The following is an 18108-nucleotide window of genomic DNA, read 5'->3' as shown; positions in this document are numbered from 1 at the left end:
CTTATTCCAATTATTGTTTTTTTTTTGACAGCGGAATTATAATGGCCGTCAATGTTTGGCGGATTTTCGCTATTCGTGGTCAGGCCCGGTCCCTATCCACTGTATTTCAATCGCAAACTACAGTGGTGCCTTGAGATACAAATTTCATTCATGCTGCGATCACGTTCGTAATGCAAAACACTCGTCTCTCCAATCGTTTTTTTCATCATTTTTATTAAGGAAAATAGCACTGTGTAAGATTGGACTTCATAGAAACATACAGTAATGATATTATTTTTGGCCCATTTTGAGATATCAAACTCTGATATAAGCACACCAAATGTGAAGATTACTGTAAGGCTGTTGGAGACTTTCATGTTTGTGTTAAGCATTTTCACGACGCCAGCGTGTGTTAGACCACACACTCTGCGGCACAATTAGTGGGAACTACTTTCGTTAGAGCAGCAGATGTTTTAAGCATCTCACTGATTTTGCTTGTCAGACTGACATGTTTTCTGGCTTTTAACGTTTACGACTAACCCAGCAGTTATGACAAAACACCAGACGCTGCGTCACCACAAACACGCTAGAAGCTTCCATTTGGGCTCCAAACATCTTTTTCAAAGATTCTCATGCTCAGGCACCTTTTTGAAATCATCTCAAAGGCTTCTGTGGTGAGCACTGAATGGAGCCACACTGATCAAAACATGTGTCACAACATAACAGTGATAGGCATGATGAATACATCACTACGAATGGTGTCAATCAATCAGATTATGTTGTGAGGAAACAGAAACCAGCAACGTGTAATTCTGTGTGTATTGCCTTGACGGGCTGCAGAAGATATCCAAAGAAGAAGCAAATGTTTATTGCCTTGATGGGCTGCAGGAGACATCCAAACCACAAGTAGATGTTCTGACATGACACAGACATGTTATCAACACACCTGGGAGCTGTTTTGAATTCTAAAAAAATGCATAAATGTCTCCTTTAAAATGATAAACTATGATGCATTTTTTAACAATTTCTACATTTCTCTTATTTTATTTGTCTATTTTATTTCGATTTTATTATTCTGTGACTACCCAAAGCTTCACAATGATGCATCGTGAAAACTAACAAGAGCTCTCACATGAATTGCATTTAAAAGGTTTATTCATTCTAATTGCCAGCTTTGTGTCTCCAGTTTAGGCTCTAAGCATGTGACAGATAACAAAATAACTTATACAGTATATTGTATCGCAGCAACCTTCTAAAAATATCACTTTATTTTTATTTCTAGCATAATTTGATGTTGTAGGTTTTTTTTTTATTATTATTGTTTGTATTGAATCAGTGGTTCAGTAGAAGCATGTGGCTATATTCAGTCATACAGTAGTATACTTGTACTGTACTATATATATTTTTAGACAATTTTAACTGTTAACTTAAAGTGCAGTTAAAACAAAATGTATTATAATAGCTGATCGTCACTCCACGGCGCTTCTTTGTCGCAGGCCTGCTGCTTGGTGTCGATCATGCGCGTCACGTCGATGTTGTTGTTGGCGAAGGTCTCCTTGGCGCTGTCAATGGTCGACGGTGGCAGGGTGCGCGTGCGGCTGAAGATCCAGGCGAAGTCCAGATGGAAGAGACGCAGGACGTCCGTGCAGGAGTACACCAGGGCTGTGTTCACGTAGTCGGTGGACAGAATCCAGTAGGGGGAAAATGGCAGCACTGGTGGACAAAGATGCATACAGTATACAAGGATGGATACAAGTTTTGCTTTTTTTGTTATTTCCCCTAATGCCAAATAATCTTTGAAACTGTTTTTTCCCTACCATTAACCTTGGCAAAAAAAATTATAATAATAATCTTTACATTGAATGTGAAAAATGCCCTTTAAGTTATAAAAGCTGCAAAAAAAAAAAAGAAAACAAATGGATTGTTGTGCCTTGAGATACTGTATGATATAATACGATATGATAATGTTCATATATTCTTTGCCCCCATGTGACCAAGGCACACACACCAGAAGGAGCAGTACAATGTCCACTAAATTGCAGCAAGAAATTTGGGGGGTGGGGATTAAATTATTTGAATTCTATCGGTACTGTATGTACAGTTTTATAAAGTGCTAGTTTCCTCACATTACAAAATTTGGGGTTGGGTTTTTAAGGAGGTTGGATCAGATTGATGGCATTTCCGTTCATTTCAATGGAGAAAGATGACTTGCGATACGAGTGTTCGGAGTAATGAGCGTGGTCACCGAACAAATTCAACTCATATCTCGAGGAACCACTGGATGTTAAAATGTTTGCGTTAAAACCTGTTGCGTTAATAAAGTGTTTTACATGATTTCCTAAATCTCACCATAGGAGTAGCTTATTCCCATCTTGGCTGGATTCTTCTGATCCTCGATGACACCTGTTCCTTCAATTTTCCTTCGCTCTCCTTTCCTGTCCATTAACACAATTATTGTTACATTTCAGGAAATGTTATCATAATAATTTTTTTTTTTTTTTCCCCACTCACAGTATTTCCGAGCTGACCACTCGGATGGATTTGTCCACCTTGAACGTGAAGTTGGTCTCGATGCAGCGGCCCCTTTCGAACTGCGTCGGCAGTCTGGCGATTTCGAACCACCTCCCCATGAACTGTAACAGCCATAACAAATGTTTTTATTTTGTATTATTTTTTTGCTTGTGTCGACTCCACGAAGGGGCGTTTTCTGATATGGGCGATATGGGCACCCGCCCAGGTCGGCACTCTCTCATTGACGTCGATTATTCAAATACTAAGTAGAATAATTCAATTCCAAACAAAAGTCAAAACAAAATCTCTACCTCGAACCTTTGCAGTGATCATTTTTCCACGCAGAACAATGTGACTGCAGACTCACGTGGAAATAAAACTTCCAGAACAACACCTCTACCATTGGCGACACAAAGTTACGTAAACAAGGTGAGATTACCTGTTTGAGGTTGAAAGCGGGTTGAACATCCGGTTCTGGACACGGACCCCAATGAGGCACCTGAGCTCTGACAAGTGGCACAATGAAAGCCGCCAGTGCCAAAAACAGCTTCATGGTGAGCTTTGGGTGACAAAAAATGAAGAATGTAAGCATTAAAGAAAACATATTGTGCTTTATTTCACAATTTAAAACAGTTCCCATGTCTCTTAAAAACACTTCTGTGAAACACTTTTGACAAAACACCCGAAGGATAAAGAATAACAGCAGTTTCCCCTCATTTTTTTGTAGACTATTTTCTCATGCAAATATGCCACTGCTCACCGTTCCCATTTTAGTTACCATGGGGGGTAAGGCAAGGCTACTTGTTGAGCCTTGACTCCCCCCAAAAAATTTTATTTTCACTCGTGGAAGCAGCACTTCATCACCAAGCAGCCAATTTATACAATTTGTGTGCAGATCCTTGCATGTGACGCATGCAGTCGACATGTCGCCAAACACAAATACGCCCCAAACCCCCACGTAATTTACAGGAATCAATGTGACTAAACCAGATATTAGCCAATTAGCATATAATAGGAAACATACAGTAAATGTCGCTTAATCTTTGTTAAAACAAGCCAATTTTTTCCCCCCTTTTTCACTGGATTCTTTGTGGAACATTCACAGTTTAATCGCTCGACTTTTATGCTATACTTAACAATTGGAAGACATCCGGTAGGAAATGTTGTGCGCATCAATAGCCTTGCCTTTATACTCTTCATCTTATTAATCGTTTTGTTTTCAAATTTTCATTAACAGAGATCATAAATTAATAGAGTTGAAAAAAAAACTATTTAACTTAGATTTGGTTTAAATTAATGAAAGATTTTCCTATGTGGAACGGACCTCACCTTACAAACACTATGAAGTATCAAAAACAAGTGGAGAATGCTTCGCAGGATACGCTCGGATTGTTTACAACTGTGGCTTTTCTCCTTTTAGTCTTTTTACTCATCAATGCACTTGTTTTGTCATTCTGTGAGAGACGTTGGTGATAAGACACAATTCACAAATAAGCTAAAAAATATATATCATTAAAAAATAAGTGTATGCCAGTTTGTGTGTAATTCAAGATGATAAACAGATAAAGAGTGAGTGCTTACCTCGGAGGTGGTCAGACAGAAGTGTTGCAGCGAGTGAGGTTTGGTCCACGGTGCGCGTCTGCGTCATCAATGGTGTCTTTTGTGCTGCAGACTCCACTTTATTTCAGACTTGTAGGCAACGATTAGCAAATTGGAGTCATGGGGGACACAGCACCACATGTTATGAAACAATCTTGATTGGGCCTCTGCTGTGCCAATACAGACATTTGTTTAAATTCCGAAGATACTTTTAGCTCAAACTTTGTACTCAACTCAAATTTGATAGCAGTCAGAGTACATCTTTGGTTCTTGAGACTTTTTGGTGGGTCTCATTATGAAAGACGTGCTGACTGAATTTCATGTTGCTGAGTGAAACTGGATTCCAGGGCTGAATTTTTCATTTTCTGGGGGGGACGCTCACTTGAGTTTTTGATTATGAGCTAACATTAAAATCACAACTGGAAGCTAAGTGACTCTCTGTAGTGTTTGTTTATGTTTTTATATCTCAAAAGTATTTACTGTCAAAATGCCTGTCTTTTGTCATACTAAAGCGACTCTAACTACCGGAGACAAATTCCTTGTGTGTTTTCGACATACTTGGCAATAAAGAGGATTCTGATTCTGATTGACTTGACCCATTACTGGTCATGTTTACTTAAAGAAATACAGGAGGAGATGACATCACAAAAAAAAAAAAAAAAAACGCCCCAATAGGAGGAAGTCGTGGGGCGGAGCCAACAAGTGCAATCAATAAAAGCGTCCTATGCCACAGGTGTTTTCGATCCCCTACAAACAAGATGGCTGCCATGCAGGTGACATGCTTGATGTTGATGTTTGCCATAGTGGGTGTGGCTCAGGTGTTGAAACCTGGCAGGTGCCCCAATGTTACCGTTCAGGACAGCTTCAACATCACCAGGACTTTGATTGATTCCGAACTGTCTCGATATTATTCTGATTAATTTTGACGTAAACTTGCGTGTTTGCTGCAGTATACAGGCAAGTGGTACGGCATCAAGAGGCTGCCGGCCGCCTTCCAGAATGGCGGCTGCCCGACTGTCATCTACACTTAATCTGGTCATATTTGTTGCATTACCATGGACATGCTAACCTGCTAACACACAAAATGGTGCTGAATGTATGTTGACGCTTACGTTTAGCCTCAACATAGCCTATAAATTAAGACAGCAGCACTCTTCAAATTAAGGCAAAATGGTGGTGAAATGTAGCATTTTTGTGCCTAAATGTCGCATTTTGAATGAAGCTTGTCCACAACTAACTTGTGATTACTGTTTATTAGTTTGACTAGCTTGTTAAACTAATAAAAATACACTAATAACATACTAGCTACCAGTGAATGAAAACGTTTTGCTAAGGTAAATACATCTTTTTAGTCCTAAAATATGGCTAAACTCAGCTGCTTGATCTTCTCGAATTTGTGTTGGCTCGTAAATGCTAACCTGCTAACACAACAACAAAAAAATGTAAGCTGATGCTTACGTTGAGCTCAACATAGCTGAAGAAAGCCTACTTAAGACATGAGCCCCTTTCAAATTAAGGCAAAGTATTTTGTTTTTGTAGTCAAAGAGTGTTTCTAAGACAAAATGGAGCATTTGACTTGTCCGCCATTTTGGAGTTTATCACTGTGCTAGCTCATCAAGCACAGAGAAGCTAATAGTCCTCAACCTTTGTTACCATTTCCTGCTGTATTCTGTTGACAACAGCATGTTCCTGAATTTGCCACCTCTCAGATTGAAGGCTTATTTTTGGGATTATTCAACCTAAACAATCAGCTCATGGACAACAAGACCTAAACAAGATTTGATCGAGACGTAATGCTTCCACTTTAGCGGGATTAGGCCCTGGCGTGAAACGTCCGGACGGCAGATTGTAGCTGTAATTAGAAGAGGGCCAAGCAGAAAGAGTGTCTTGTTTGTCAATTTGTAGCCATGGAGGTTAAACCCGCTGTGATCCCTTTGCCTCGCTGTGACTCTATAATGCTGCCTGCAAACAAGATGGACAGAAATCCCTCATAAAAAGCTTACGCAGCCCAAAGGTTCCTAAATGACTGGTTTAGATGTTTTTAAGTCCTAATGCTTAGTTCCAAAGTCCTTTATTAGGCCATTCAGAGCGCAAAACGATGCTAGTAGTCCATTTCGTGACCAATTCCGATTTAGAGCCGATGTCCAATTTCTCTGTATGAAGGGGGCTGTGCTGGGTTCTGTGTGAAAGAAAAATGCTACTGTTACGCCTCTGATGCGCTGATTCAGTGAAATTTCTATGAAAGAGTCATTTGTTTTTTATGTAATCCGATGCAGAATGATCCAATATTGAAGGTCATTAGCATGCCCTAATTAGTCATGCTGATGTGTGAAAGGAGACACGACTAAATACGGATGCTACTGTTTTGACGAAACTGTGGAAAAGTTATCCATCTTCATATCCAATGTAGCCCAAGAAATTATTGAGGCTTTTAGCATGCATTAATTTTTATTTTGTTTTTTTTCCGGGCACTGCTGTGATGCTAATTTTGTGGAAACTCTATAATTGATTATTAAAGGATAGTGAGGCTAAATAAATGCAGATTCGCCTGTTTGGCGTTTTTGAGGAAACTCGACATGTAAGAGTAAAAATGACCATCCACTGCAGCCCTACCTAGTATTCAGTGCTACTGAATTTGTCCCTCTTCGCTGGGTTCTGTGTGAACGGCACAGTCCAATAAATGCTGACTATGCTGTTACACAGTTTGTTGAAACTTGGCATGAAAGAATTATGTCTATCTGTCCATTGAAGCCCAATCTATTATTGAAGACTATCGAGGCTGGCTGCCCGCCGTTATTTATCCTGCCTCACTGGGTTATGTGTGCAAGGCACATGTAAAGAAATGCAGACTCTGCTGTTACACCCATTTTTGTGTAACCTTGGCATCAAGGAGGTGTAATGACTTCATCTATCCACTGCAGCCCGCCGTATAAGGCATAGCGTGTAAGGCCATCGTGGCTATCCGCCCACCGTCATTTGTCCCGCTTCGCTGGGTTCTGTGTGAAAGGCATGGGCGAATAAATGTGGACTCCACCATTACGCATCAATTTTGCTGAAACTGTGGCCAACTAGACCGTCAACAGCGGTTCCATGTAGACGTGCCTCAAAGTACAGACCCCTGGCAGTAAGTGGCTGGTGAGCACAAACTGTCAGCTTAGGCGGTCTGAGTACATGATCCGGCCAATTTAGACGGATTTCTAATAAATGACCACCAAGCATTTTTGGGTCAACACTCCAAAAAAAAAAAAAACAAAAAAAAAAAAAAAACGCACAAACAAAACTTATCAAAGGATTTTCTAAGCGTCGCGGCATCAGGCCTCCGAGCAGGAGGTCTTTGCCTATTTTGCCGGTGCAAAAAGGGAGCTAAGCATTTAGGTGTCTTAACTATGGCCTAAAGTGCTAACAAGGGATTAGTGAGGTAAACGTACAAAGAGGTTTAGCGCTTAAAGAGCAGTGCTGCTTCAGTAATTACACATGAGTTTTTTTGCAAGGTGCGGCCGAGCAGTTGGACGGGGGAGATCACGGTGATGTCAGGAGGAGGGAGGGCTTACCGCCTCGGATAAGGCCCGCTAATGGAGATGAAACCAATCGGTATTTAAAAGGTCTTTTTTAGTTAAGGCAGTTAGGCTGGCAGGCACTTTGCTAATGTGGCGGGAAGCTGGGAGAGTTGACGCAAGGGACGGGACGCTTCCTGTGGGATGTTCGAGGCTTTTTTTCATTTGACATTTTTGATCGTTTTCTGGTCGTACTGAATTGAAAAACAATATCTACTCACTGGATTTTCAAGGTGAGGCCTTCCGAACTCTTACAACTCATCCCTGTTCGCCGAAAAACTCAATTTTGCTCATTTTTATCTGTTATTTTGTTTTAATAATGCACTGATGGTATGTTTTGTCAAACGTGAATAAATGTAGATGATAAAATTGCTTTTAATTGATCTAAAGGCCAAGGGAATTTGACAAGCAACCTTAAAATCTATGGAATTGACTTCATATTGATCCGTAAAGTGAACTTAAAATCATTTGATTCATTTAAGCTTGGCCTCTGAATGAATTTGCCCAAATCAATGAATCCAAATATGAAGGAAAAAAGAATGAGCAAGAAAATGAAGGAAAAATGAGAGAGAAAAATATTATTGGCTGGGTTTTATTTGTACTCAGTTGAACAATGTGACTAGTCCCAGTCAATCAGCAAATGAAAAAAACATGTATTTAGTCACAAATGACTTGCAATGAATTTAATCATGAAAAAAATATTGATGTATAATTTTCTAGGGCCAGGAAGCACGTTTGGTAACTGAGACTGGAGCCAAAATGGACATCACATGCCTGAATGCTAAGGCAGCAGAACCATGTGACTACTTCCAGCCAATCAACAGATGAAAAAACAAAGTTATGCAGTCACAAATAACTTCAACTAGACTTAAAATTATATTATAAAAAAACTAAAAACTATTTTTGAATAAATTCAGAGGGAAAGGAACCATACTTGGTAACTTCACTCATTTGATTACTACTGGCCAATAAGCAAAGGTAAAAGAGAAATTGGAACACATTTTAAAATCACAATTTAAACGATATAATTGTCTTTTTAAAAATATTTTGGTATAATTTTGAATGACGAGGAACCATATTTGGTAACCTAAGCTTACTCAAGTCATACTGGATGCCACACCCCTCAATATATGGCAGCACAACCATGTGACAGCCAATCAGCAAGTTCACAAAACAAACAGATTTATAAAGTTGCAGATCACTTAAAATAAAAAAATTTTTAAACGCACAAACAATTTTGTATGACGAAACCATATTTGGTAACTTGAGTCAGTATAGACGCCACGCGCCTCAATATAAGGCAGGATAACCATGTGACTACTCCCAGCAAAAAAAAAATAATAATAATAATACTAAACATTGATAAAGTCACAAATGTATTAAAATTGTTCTTTGTGTCATGTATTTTTTATTTATTTAAAACAATTATTTGGTAGCGTTTTGTAAGGAAAGAAGATTATTTTTATAACTTAAGTTTGAGTCATGCCAATTTTGATTTAAAAAAAAAACCAAAATAATAATTTGTTAAAGGGGTGTTTTTCGTGAATTATATTTCATTGAATGCCCTATGGAAGATTAGAGTATATTGCTGAGTTTTGCAATCGGGTTTACCCTGCGACCCTTTCCAGGCCTTGACCCTGCTTTAATTGTTCAATCAGTGCTTACCACTGACAAGCTGTGTATAATGGAATTGTCCATGTGTAACTGAGAATATGTGAGGCTTTAGTTTGTGTGTGTGTGTGTGTGTGTTTGTGTTTGTGTGTCTGGGGGTGCGGGCGGTTAAGAAGGGGCGAGACAATGTCTGATATGACCTCCTTCAGGCTTCAGCTAAGTCGTCAGCAATTTTTCCCTTTAATTCATTCTTGTAATGGGATTACACGGGCAACAGTAAGTCCCAAGGAGTCCAATCCCCTGCGCATTAGGCAGCAGCCTGTCGCGCAAATACGTTGAGCGCTCGCTCACCTTTCATTACGATGTTCTCTTTTTAAATTAATATTACTTATGGAATGGGAGAATCGGGCTCTGAATGTTCTGAACTCCTGTTTCTGGCCTGGCAGTCTTTTTGCCCCAAAAAATATATGAATAAGCAACAGCAAGAAAAATCGATGCATACTTTAATCATTTTACTAATAATTATATATATTTTTTTTAATTATCATAGCAATCTTATTTTTTCATGTATTTGTATTTTTATTGCTGCTTTTAATTACTGTAATTGTTAGTGACAAGTCTTGTCATTTATGGCTATTTAAACAATATTCAACACAAATAATATTTGAATAAAATCTAAATATTCTCTGAATGTTTTTGAACAGTGCCACTTATAAAAACTCGCTGTGACAGCTTCATTTTGCACAAAGAAGAATAAAAAACTATTCAAGTGGGAAAAAAAAGAATGGCCTGTTTTCAATCATTTAAATAATAATTAGAAAAGTAATATTAAATGGTTTTAGATTATTTGTATTTTGTGACCCTGAAAAGGATTTGTTTTTGTTTTTTTTGTTTTCAAATAAACATTTAGCGGAAATTCTTGCCATCTGTCACCATTCAAACAATTTTATTTGAATAAAATCAATTCTAAATAATCTTTCTCTTATTGTTCTGAACTCTTTTTTGAGGCAGATTATCTAAATTTGCTACGATATCCTGCGATTTACCAGAAAAATGAAAATAAGCAAATAAAGCAAAGAAAGAAATGACAAAATAGGCATACACTGTACTTCATGTTTATATTTTTTTAAATTCTTAAAAGAATAATTCTGAATGTAGATTATTTTATTTTTTTTACTATTTTTATTTTATTTTGTAAATATTTGTTCATGAAAATTCTTTCAATTTGTGAAGCAAGTAAAATAGTAAACAAAGGACACAAAATAGGTGTATACTTGAAAGAATTTAAATAATTGGATTATTATTTGTATTCATATTTTTTACTCAATTTGTGAAAATTGCCATCATGAATATTTGAACAACATTGCTAGTTAAACAACAACAAACATATCCCTCTGAATATTTTGAACGCCACCTGTAACCGAATTAAAAGCGCCTCTCATTTAACCTTGCTGCCTGTGAGTTCATGAAATATTTACTTTGTATTCAAACGGATTCTTTTACTTTATTTTTTTTCAATTGTTATTGACACTAATGTGGCAGGATTAACACCACTTGAATGTTTAACAGTTGAGATAAGATGCTAAACCTTAAACAAGCGAGGTGCCTTTCCTCACAGGAAAGGAGTGTACATAAAAGTGCATTAGTGGTGATGTGACGTTTGTCTTCGGCGATGATGGGGGGGACACAGGTGTTGCTGTGGTGCCCACATAGCACCACATAAACCGATTGCGTCCCCCCCCCCCATATTTATCCCTGAGGTGTTTTTAGGACATCCTGGGTGCTAATGGGGGCTAATAGGCTTAGCACTCAGGGTGTATTGTCCAGGATGCTTACAGGCAAGGTTTGCTGGGGGTAAAACTCTAAACGTGTGGATTACCTCCGACACATCCCGTTAAAGTGCTGTATAGCCACGACTTAGCTAATAGGATCCTGGGGGGGGGAAGGGGGGGGGGGGGGGGGGAGTGGTGGGGCTGGGGGGGGGGGATGGGTGGCATGGGGAAGGTGGGGATGGGATGAGAGGGGGTCAGCAGATGTAGCTGGCAGACTGTGGCAGACTACCGTGGTGGATTACGAGCCTCAGATAAGATGCTTTCAGAGGGAATTTGAGAGGCTGTCATAATAAAAGGTTAGGTGCAGGGTTACTGCATTTTACATATACATCATGTCAGTGTGTAAAGGTAAACGTGGTAGAAAGTCAAGTGTGGACTGTTATTCACATTTTTGTTGGATTATTGGATTACGGCTCTGTCATTTTTTGAAAATGGGATTCCAGCGCTAATTGGCAGTGTGGCCCATTTCGCTCAAGAGGCTCCTGCAAAGACTTCAGAAAAAAAATGAAATAATAATCCTAAATCTTCTGTAATATGTATTGTAGTATCTACTTTAAATAAATCGGTCTTTTAAAACAACTTCAAACTGTAATCTATGTATGAAATATTTAATGTTATGGGGATTTTAACCCTATGTTTATTAGATTTAAGGTTTAAAAGAAAGAGTGTAGACTTGACTTGACATGAAAGACTCACATTTATTAGTTCAGTAGTAAGGCACGCTGAAATGAAATGGGAGATGTTGCTGCATGCTTTGAATGGGGGGAGGAAAACGGTGCTATCTGGTGAGCCAGTATTAAAATATTAAGAAAATATTTTGGAACCGGGATGGGGACAATTATAATTCACTCCCCTTATTGCCTGTTATTATTTTAAATCCAAGAGGGTGTCAGAATAACCTGGGTTAAAAATAAATTTTTTAATTCTTGTTGTATTTTGAATGCAACATTTTGTTTATATTTCTATTTATTCTATATTCATCATTTTTTCATTTCAAATTTTCTTTCATTTATCTTAATATGAAAAAATTTTAAATTAACAATTGCATTCTCTTACTATTATACAACTAATACAAATTTGACCAATATTTTTGCCAGACGCTGTCATGCAACTGTTTTACCTTGAATATTATTATATGTATGTATATTATAATATTTATTATTTTTTTAAAATACTATTATTATGCTCTTGTTCATCCATTCACTCAGGTTTTGTTTCTAACTGCTGCCTCTTGGTGGTGCATATGGAGAACTGCAATGTTTACATTTATACGTATGGAAAAAAAAAAAAAGATTTTTCTTTTCATCAAAAAGTACATTGTACTCATTGGTACGCTTTGAGCTGCATTTTCCACACTCCTGATTTCAAACACTTTATTTTATTAAATTCAATTTTTATTTTTTTGCTTTTCTCCAGCATCCCCGTGGTGGCCGGAGGAGAGTACGATGACCCCACGCGAGCAACTGAGGAAGATGACGGCACTAGGAGAGCAGGGAGCTTTGGACGAGAAACACTGGTACCGCCTGGTCAACGGCATGTCGGCAAACGGTAAGAAAGGAAGGAAGGGAGTGTGTGTTGTTTGTTTTAATGGCAACTGGGTGACCTAGTGTATCTCTTGTGTGTGTGGCAGAGCTGAGGCAGAGACAGGAGATGATCATGAGGAACCAGATGGCCATGGCGCCACAGATCCTCGCCCAGGGCCAGCAAAGGTTACAGGGGGTGCCGACGCCGTTTGAACCTCGGTTCATGGAAAGGTTCGGAAATCTCTCCCCAATATTTTGGTTACCTTATCTAAGTACATTTGTCACAAATGAACTTGCTGGCTCTCTCAGGGAGTTGGTCCCTCCGGCTGAGATGGTGACACCCGACGGCAGGCAGATGCACTTGGGACCTCACCTGGGCCCCCCTCTGGCGCCACATGCTGGTGTCCTACCGGGGAGAAACTTTCCAGGCGCAGGTAAAATAATGCATAAAGTTTGCAGTCACTTTGTGTGAAATTTGTAAGGTAAACAGATTGATGTTTCTCCTTTCCTCAGCTGGCTATGGCTTCCTACCCTCCGAGCCCATGGAAACGGTTGCCCGGCGACAGGAGCTCATTCACAAGCAAAACATGGCCAGGTGAGTGTTATGTCAGCATCTGACCTAAGATTCTAACTAGTACAATAAAACTCAGATGAGCCTGTTGGATCGGTGGTGTCTCCTGAAAAGGGGGGTCGCTGATTCCGAAGGGAAGTGACTCGCGATCTGGGTCTACCCACCTCGGCAGTGTGTTTAACCCTGTAGTAGCTCCTCTCAACGAGGAGATTTAGGGGTGGTAATCAGAGTCCCAGTTGGATGGTGGAGACCAAACACCCAGCAAGGTAGACTCATTTCCGTCACTTGTATCCACAATCTTGACGTTTCGCTCCCTAACCCAAAGATCGTGACTACAAGTGAGGGTGGGAGCGTCGATCGACCGGTAAATCTCTTCATTACGAGAGTACGGTGAACCGAATGATACCCCGAGATACTTAAACCCCTCACCATAGAACGGAGATGACTCCCAATCCAGATGGTAGAAAATGGTCTTGGTCTTGAGACTATTTTTGAGGATTTTTTGTTGGTCTTATCTCAGACTCAGATTTATTCTCCAGAGCAGTCCAGACCAAGACTGTGTGGAGCAAAGCTATTGAAACTGTTTCCAGGAAAAATACTTTGGAGTTTTTGTAAGACTTTGTGGATTTCTACAAAGGTTACCATACAACCACGTTTGTTTTTGTTTTTCTTACCTGTGTCGGTTTTGTTCTTGACTCTCGCCCACATTGTCTTGGTCTTCACTTGGCCTCAATACCTCAAAGTCCTGGTCTTGACTTCTGTTCATGTTGTCTTGACCACAACATTAATGTAATGTTGAGTACTCCTGCTGCATTCCCGGTAGAATACCACAAGGGATGTGGGTTCATGCCTTGTGGACTGGTTGGCCAACTCCAAATGACCTCGAGTATCCTGGCAAGAGTGAGTGGCACTTGTCCTCCGAGAGGCGGGGTACACCCTAGACTGGTCGCCAGCCAATTGCAGGGCAGCGGTTCACTCACACGCACACACACCTGTGGACACTGTAGTCTTCAATTGACCTAACATGCAAGTTTTTGGAATGTGGGAGTAAAGACCTGACCAAAAAGTATCTTCTATCTTCTTCTTGTGTTCAGAATAGAGATGAACGCCATTCTGCATCAGAAAGAGCTGGAGAACGCCCACCAAAAGGGCATGATGAGCATGGAGAACCCCATGTCCTACCCTTCCAACCCCATAGCCTTCAGAAGTCGCCAGCGCATGCCCGAGGCCCACGACGTCTTTGTCCACCGGCCCACCCTGGACGACCTTCACTCCAACAGCATCCTCATGTCGACCAGCCCTTATCCCCCTATCGGCACCCTGCACAGAGAACGGGGCCGGCGGGTGGGCAGGCGGCCCGCGGTCCACAAGAGCGCCGACCACCCCGTCGGTCACGTAAAGGGCCCGGCTGAGGACAAGAGCGTGGAGCGGAGTCCGGGGTGCGTGTCCGGTGGGGAGGAGAAGGAGGTGGAAGTGAAGGGGGACGTGGGGGAGGAGTGCTCCGCCAGCAAGACGCACCACCAGGCCAAAGCGGATACTGAAGCGGCCGCGGGAGGAAGGAAGAGCTACAAAGAGGGCGAGGCGGGCCTGCGGAAGGGCGGCGCTCCAGACCAATGCGCGGACGCCAGCAACAGCGTAGCCAACGACAAGGACGTTCCCAACCAGTGTGCCGCCTTCCAGGAGAAGTTCATGTACCCCTCGGGAGGCATGCCTTACATGTTCCCTGTGGCCGGGAATGGCTTCCTTCCGCCTGGTGCGTTTGGAAAACAAACCTTGCGCTGTTCTGTATGGGGCGCCACACATGACATGAGAGTGAAAACTTCAATCAGTAGCCACAATTTAGATACCGCATAACATGCACACAAAATGCCAATTTTGCACAAATTATACCTCCTTTGAGTATTTTGTGGACACAAATTAATATTTTGTGCAACCATTATACCCATTTCCTGGCTACAAATTAGTGTTTCGTGCGCATGTCATATCTAATTCGTGGCCGCAAATTAACATTTTGTGTGCACTTCATACCTGTATTGTGGCCACAAATTGTATATATGTTTGCACCCGTGTCATGTCTGGGGCTCTGTAGTTTTGTGTTTCTTGGAATTAAAAATATTCGTTCCTCAGGTCCGCCCAATCTCTTCCTAAATGGTGATGAGGTGTCTGAGGACATCAGAAAGTGGAGCATCAACGACGTTTACAACTTTATCAACAACATCCCCACGTGTTCGGAGTACGCTCAGGTGGGTGTTGCACTTTGCATTGTCGTCGTCGCTTCAATGTTGTCAAGCTTACGTGAGAAACCATCTGACGGCGCAGACGTTTAAAGACCACATGATTGATGGCGAGACGCTGCCGCTCCTCTCAGAGGAACATTTGCTGGACACACTGGGCCTAAAGCTGGGGCCTGCTCTGAAGATCCGCTCACAGGTAATGTAATGTAATGCTATGTAAATTAATGTTACAAAATGAAATTTAAAAAATTTAATTACAATGTAAAAAAAAAAACATTTTACTAAAGAAAATGTATAAAATACACATTTAATAAAACATTACCCAGAGTAAGAAAACGGAACAAAATGAAATGAAAGAAAACTGATCAAATACAAACTAAATGAATTGAAATAAATAAACTCGAGAATAATCGAGTAAAAAAAATAAATCGAATACAGCAAAATTGAATTAAAATAAGATCAAACTAAATAATAATACAAATTGAATTGAATTAAATTTAAATAAACATAAAATAATTCAACAAAAATCAATTAAATTGACAAAAATTATATTAAGATCAAATAAAATACATCGAAATTAAATTAATCAAAATTACTCTTAAAATATTTACATCAAATAAAAAATATAAAGATTTTACCATAATGAAATAACATTTTTAAAAAATCTATCAAAACTTCATGATACAAATTAAATAAAATATAAAATGAATGAATAAAAAACTATTAAAATAAAAATTACATGAAATAAACTCATAATAATAATAATAAATATAAATAAGATAAAAATATAATAAAATCAATCAAATAACAATTACATTGAATCAAACCAATAGCATTAAATAAATTATGATAAAAGTAAACAGAAATCAATTACACATAATTCATAACATAGAAATTAAATTACACTAACTCAAAATAATATAATATTTTGCAATATTATAAAATAAGCAATAACTAAAATCAACAAATTATCTTAAATTAAAATACAATTCCTTAAATTAAACAAAATGTTAAATATAACCTCAGCGACCACAACATGAAGCTGTATAAATGCAATACTATACATAGTTGGATAACATTTTCATGAACTTTCTTTGCTATCTTTTTTTTTTTTTTCAAAACTGGACATCAGTTATCCGTGAAGTTTTGCTAGTCATGGTCTGGCCCGGTCCACACAACAAATTGATGGATAACTCTATTTGAAAACAGAAGTCAGGAATAATTGTTTGTTCAACTACTGATCAAGTTACTGTAAAACAATGGGTTTGGTTTAAAAATAATAATAATAATGATTCGATTATACCTGTAATATCTCAACGTTATTAAATCCAACAATTTGAAATGTTGGTACAGATTTCAGCAAGAATCATAGAAGTTGATTCAAATAATTTGGTTTCGCGGGCCACATAAAATGGTGTGGCGGGCCAGATGTGGCCCTCGGGCCTTGAGTTTGACACATGTGCTTTACGTCAACACAATTTTTACTACAAATACAAACAATGAATCACGCAATCTTGTGTACTAACACTGTCACCCCAATAGGTGTCAAGGCGCATGAGCAACATGTTATACATGATGAACCTCCCGCTCCCCGCCAGCACCCTGCAAGCTGCCCCCGACAAGCCGGGTGACCGTTTGTCAGAGATGGGCTCCCCGGTGAACTGCAACAGCGAGGAGATGATTATGATGGCGGCGGCGGCGAGCCCCCGGGAGGCCGCCGACGTCCTCAAACCCGCCGAGCACCTCTGCGAGCCGGGCAACAATTCCCCTCATGCTAAAGAGTTAACCGCCGAACACATTTGAACTCCATGGCTAACCAAAACAGCAGCACCTACCGCAAGCAGCGTGGTCTGTTAAAGACGGACATGCGTTAAGTGGATCTGCAACCACGATTAGCGTTCCAGTAGACTCCGACATGTGGTCGCACGACAATGTTGTGTGTGTCCATGTGTGGGTTCTGTATGCATTACAAAAGCATGGCACAAATAGGAAAGCTGAAAAGTTCATCTGCTACAATGAATACATATTTATTTATGCAATGTCATTGAAATTGGCTTTTTAAACTTTTTAAATGGTTTAAATAGATTGTAAATAAAGGTTGTTTGTTGTTTTTTTTACATTGGAAGGTGTGATCCTCCCTTATTAGACTGGCAGATATTTATTGCCATTATAAAACAACACTATATTGGAGCGTTTCAAAAATAAGATAAATACGATAAGTATTTGCTCACTTGCCTTGACTCAGATGTGAATTTTGGAACGGTAAGGGGCCATCTCCAAACTGTTTCCACAAACTTGGAAATGTTTAAAATATCCAGTGAAAATGAACTTTTATTATTATAAACTAGTATTCATGCTATATTGTTGACATTGGATACCTTCAGATTTATTTTAAATGTTACATATATGAAATACACAAACTGAAACGCACACATCAATGCCTGAATTTCTTAAGATTTTAATTGTACATTTTTACAAATATTTGATTTTTATATTTATTTTTACACACAAAAGCTAAAAATATGCAAATATTATTGTACAAACTAGTACTGTTGCTATATTGTTTATATTTAATACATTCAGACTTCAAATTGTAGATACATTTTGAAATTAAAAAACAGATTTTAATAAATGTATTTCAATATTTGTTCACATTTATTTGATTCATTTTAAATTGAATAATTTTCTGTTTAA

The 18108-nt window shown here is 39.2% G+C and overlaps 2 protein-coding genes and 1 long non-coding RNA gene across 4 annotated transcripts in view; 2 read left to right on the top strand and 1 right to left on the bottom strand.

Moving 5' to 3' along the window:
• LOC133488566 (uncharacterized) overlaps positions 1–1613 on the top strand; it is a 31420-nt gene extending 29807 nt beyond the window's left edge. Inside the window, exon 3 of the long non-coding RNA XR_009791690.1 lies at positions 1476–1613. This is a non-coding gene — a long non-coding RNA (uncharacterized LOC133488566). The remainder of the gene's footprint in view (positions 1–1475) is intronic.
• On the bottom strand, positions 207–4625 carry LOC133488565 (apolipoprotein D-like). The gene is made up of 5 exons (XM_061796565.1): positions 4072–4625; positions 2930–3049; positions 2491–2612; positions 2329–2414; positions 207–1692 (listed from the first exon to the last, which is right to left on the bottom strand). Exons 2-5 carry the CDS (start codon positions 3041–3043, stop codon positions 1433–1435), a joined length of 582 nt encoding a protein of 193 aa, XP_061652549.1. The 5' UTR covers positions 3044–3049; positions 4072–4625; the 3' UTR covers positions 207–1432.
• Positions 4626–4808: 183 nt separating this feature from the next.
• On the top strand, positions 4809–17533 carry samd7 (sterile alpha motif domain containing 7). Of its 2 annotated transcripts, none has more exons than XM_061796560.1 (9): positions 4809–4862; positions 12503–12634; positions 12717–12840; positions 12919–13043; positions 13123–13204; positions 14275–14933; positions 15308–15423; positions 15500–15610; positions 16957–17533. In XM_061796560.1, the coding sequence occupies exons 1-9, from the start codon at positions 4814–4816 to the stop codon at positions 17215–17217; spliced, it is 1659 nt and encodes a 552-aa protein (XP_061652544.1). In that variant the 5' UTR covers positions 4809–4813; the 3' UTR covers positions 17218–17533. The 2 variants fall into 2 exon arrangements, with proteins under 2 accessions (XP_061652544.1, XP_061652545.1); XM_061796561.1 differs by lacking the exon at positions 4809–4862 and adding an exon at positions 7571–7876.
• Positions 17534–18108: the final 575 nt, after the last annotated feature.

Source organism: Phyllopteryx taeniolatus, chromosome 14 (genome assembly GCF_024500385.1).
Source record: "Phyllopteryx taeniolatus isolate TA_2022b chromosome 14, UOR_Ptae_1.2, whole genome shotgun sequence".
Taxonomy (NCBI): Eukaryota; Metazoa; Chordata; class Actinopteri; order Syngnathiformes; family Syngnathidae; genus Phyllopteryx; species Phyllopteryx taeniolatus.
Note: the sequence above shows the minus strand (reverse complement) of the source record. Positions and strands in the feature narration are given on the sequence as shown.

Coding starts and splice junctions, on each gene's coding strand:
- LOC133488565 (XM_061796565.1), bottom strand. CDS start 3,043: ATGAAGCTGTTTTTGGCACTGGCGGCTTTCATTGTGCCACTTGTCAGA. Junction 2,415..2,490: donor GTGGTCAGCTCGGAAATACT/GTGAGTGGGGAA, acceptor GTTAATGGACAG/GAAAGGAGAGCGAAGGAAAA. Junction 1,693..2,328: donor GGGAATAAGCTACTCCTATG/GTGAGATTTAGG, acceptor TTTGTCCACCAG/TGCTGCCATTTTCCCCCTAC.
- samd7 (XM_061796560.1), top strand. CDS start 4,814: ATGCCACAGGTGTTTTCGATCCCCTACAAACAAGATGGCTGCCATGCA. Junction 13,205..14,274: donor CACAAGCAAAACATGGCCAG/GTGAGTGTTATG, acceptor TCTTGTGTTCAG/AATAGAGATGAACGCCATTC. Junction 15,424..15,499: donor CGTGTTCGGAGTACGCTCAG/GTGGGTGTTGCA, acceptor CTGACGGCGCAG/ACGTTTAAAGACCACATGAT.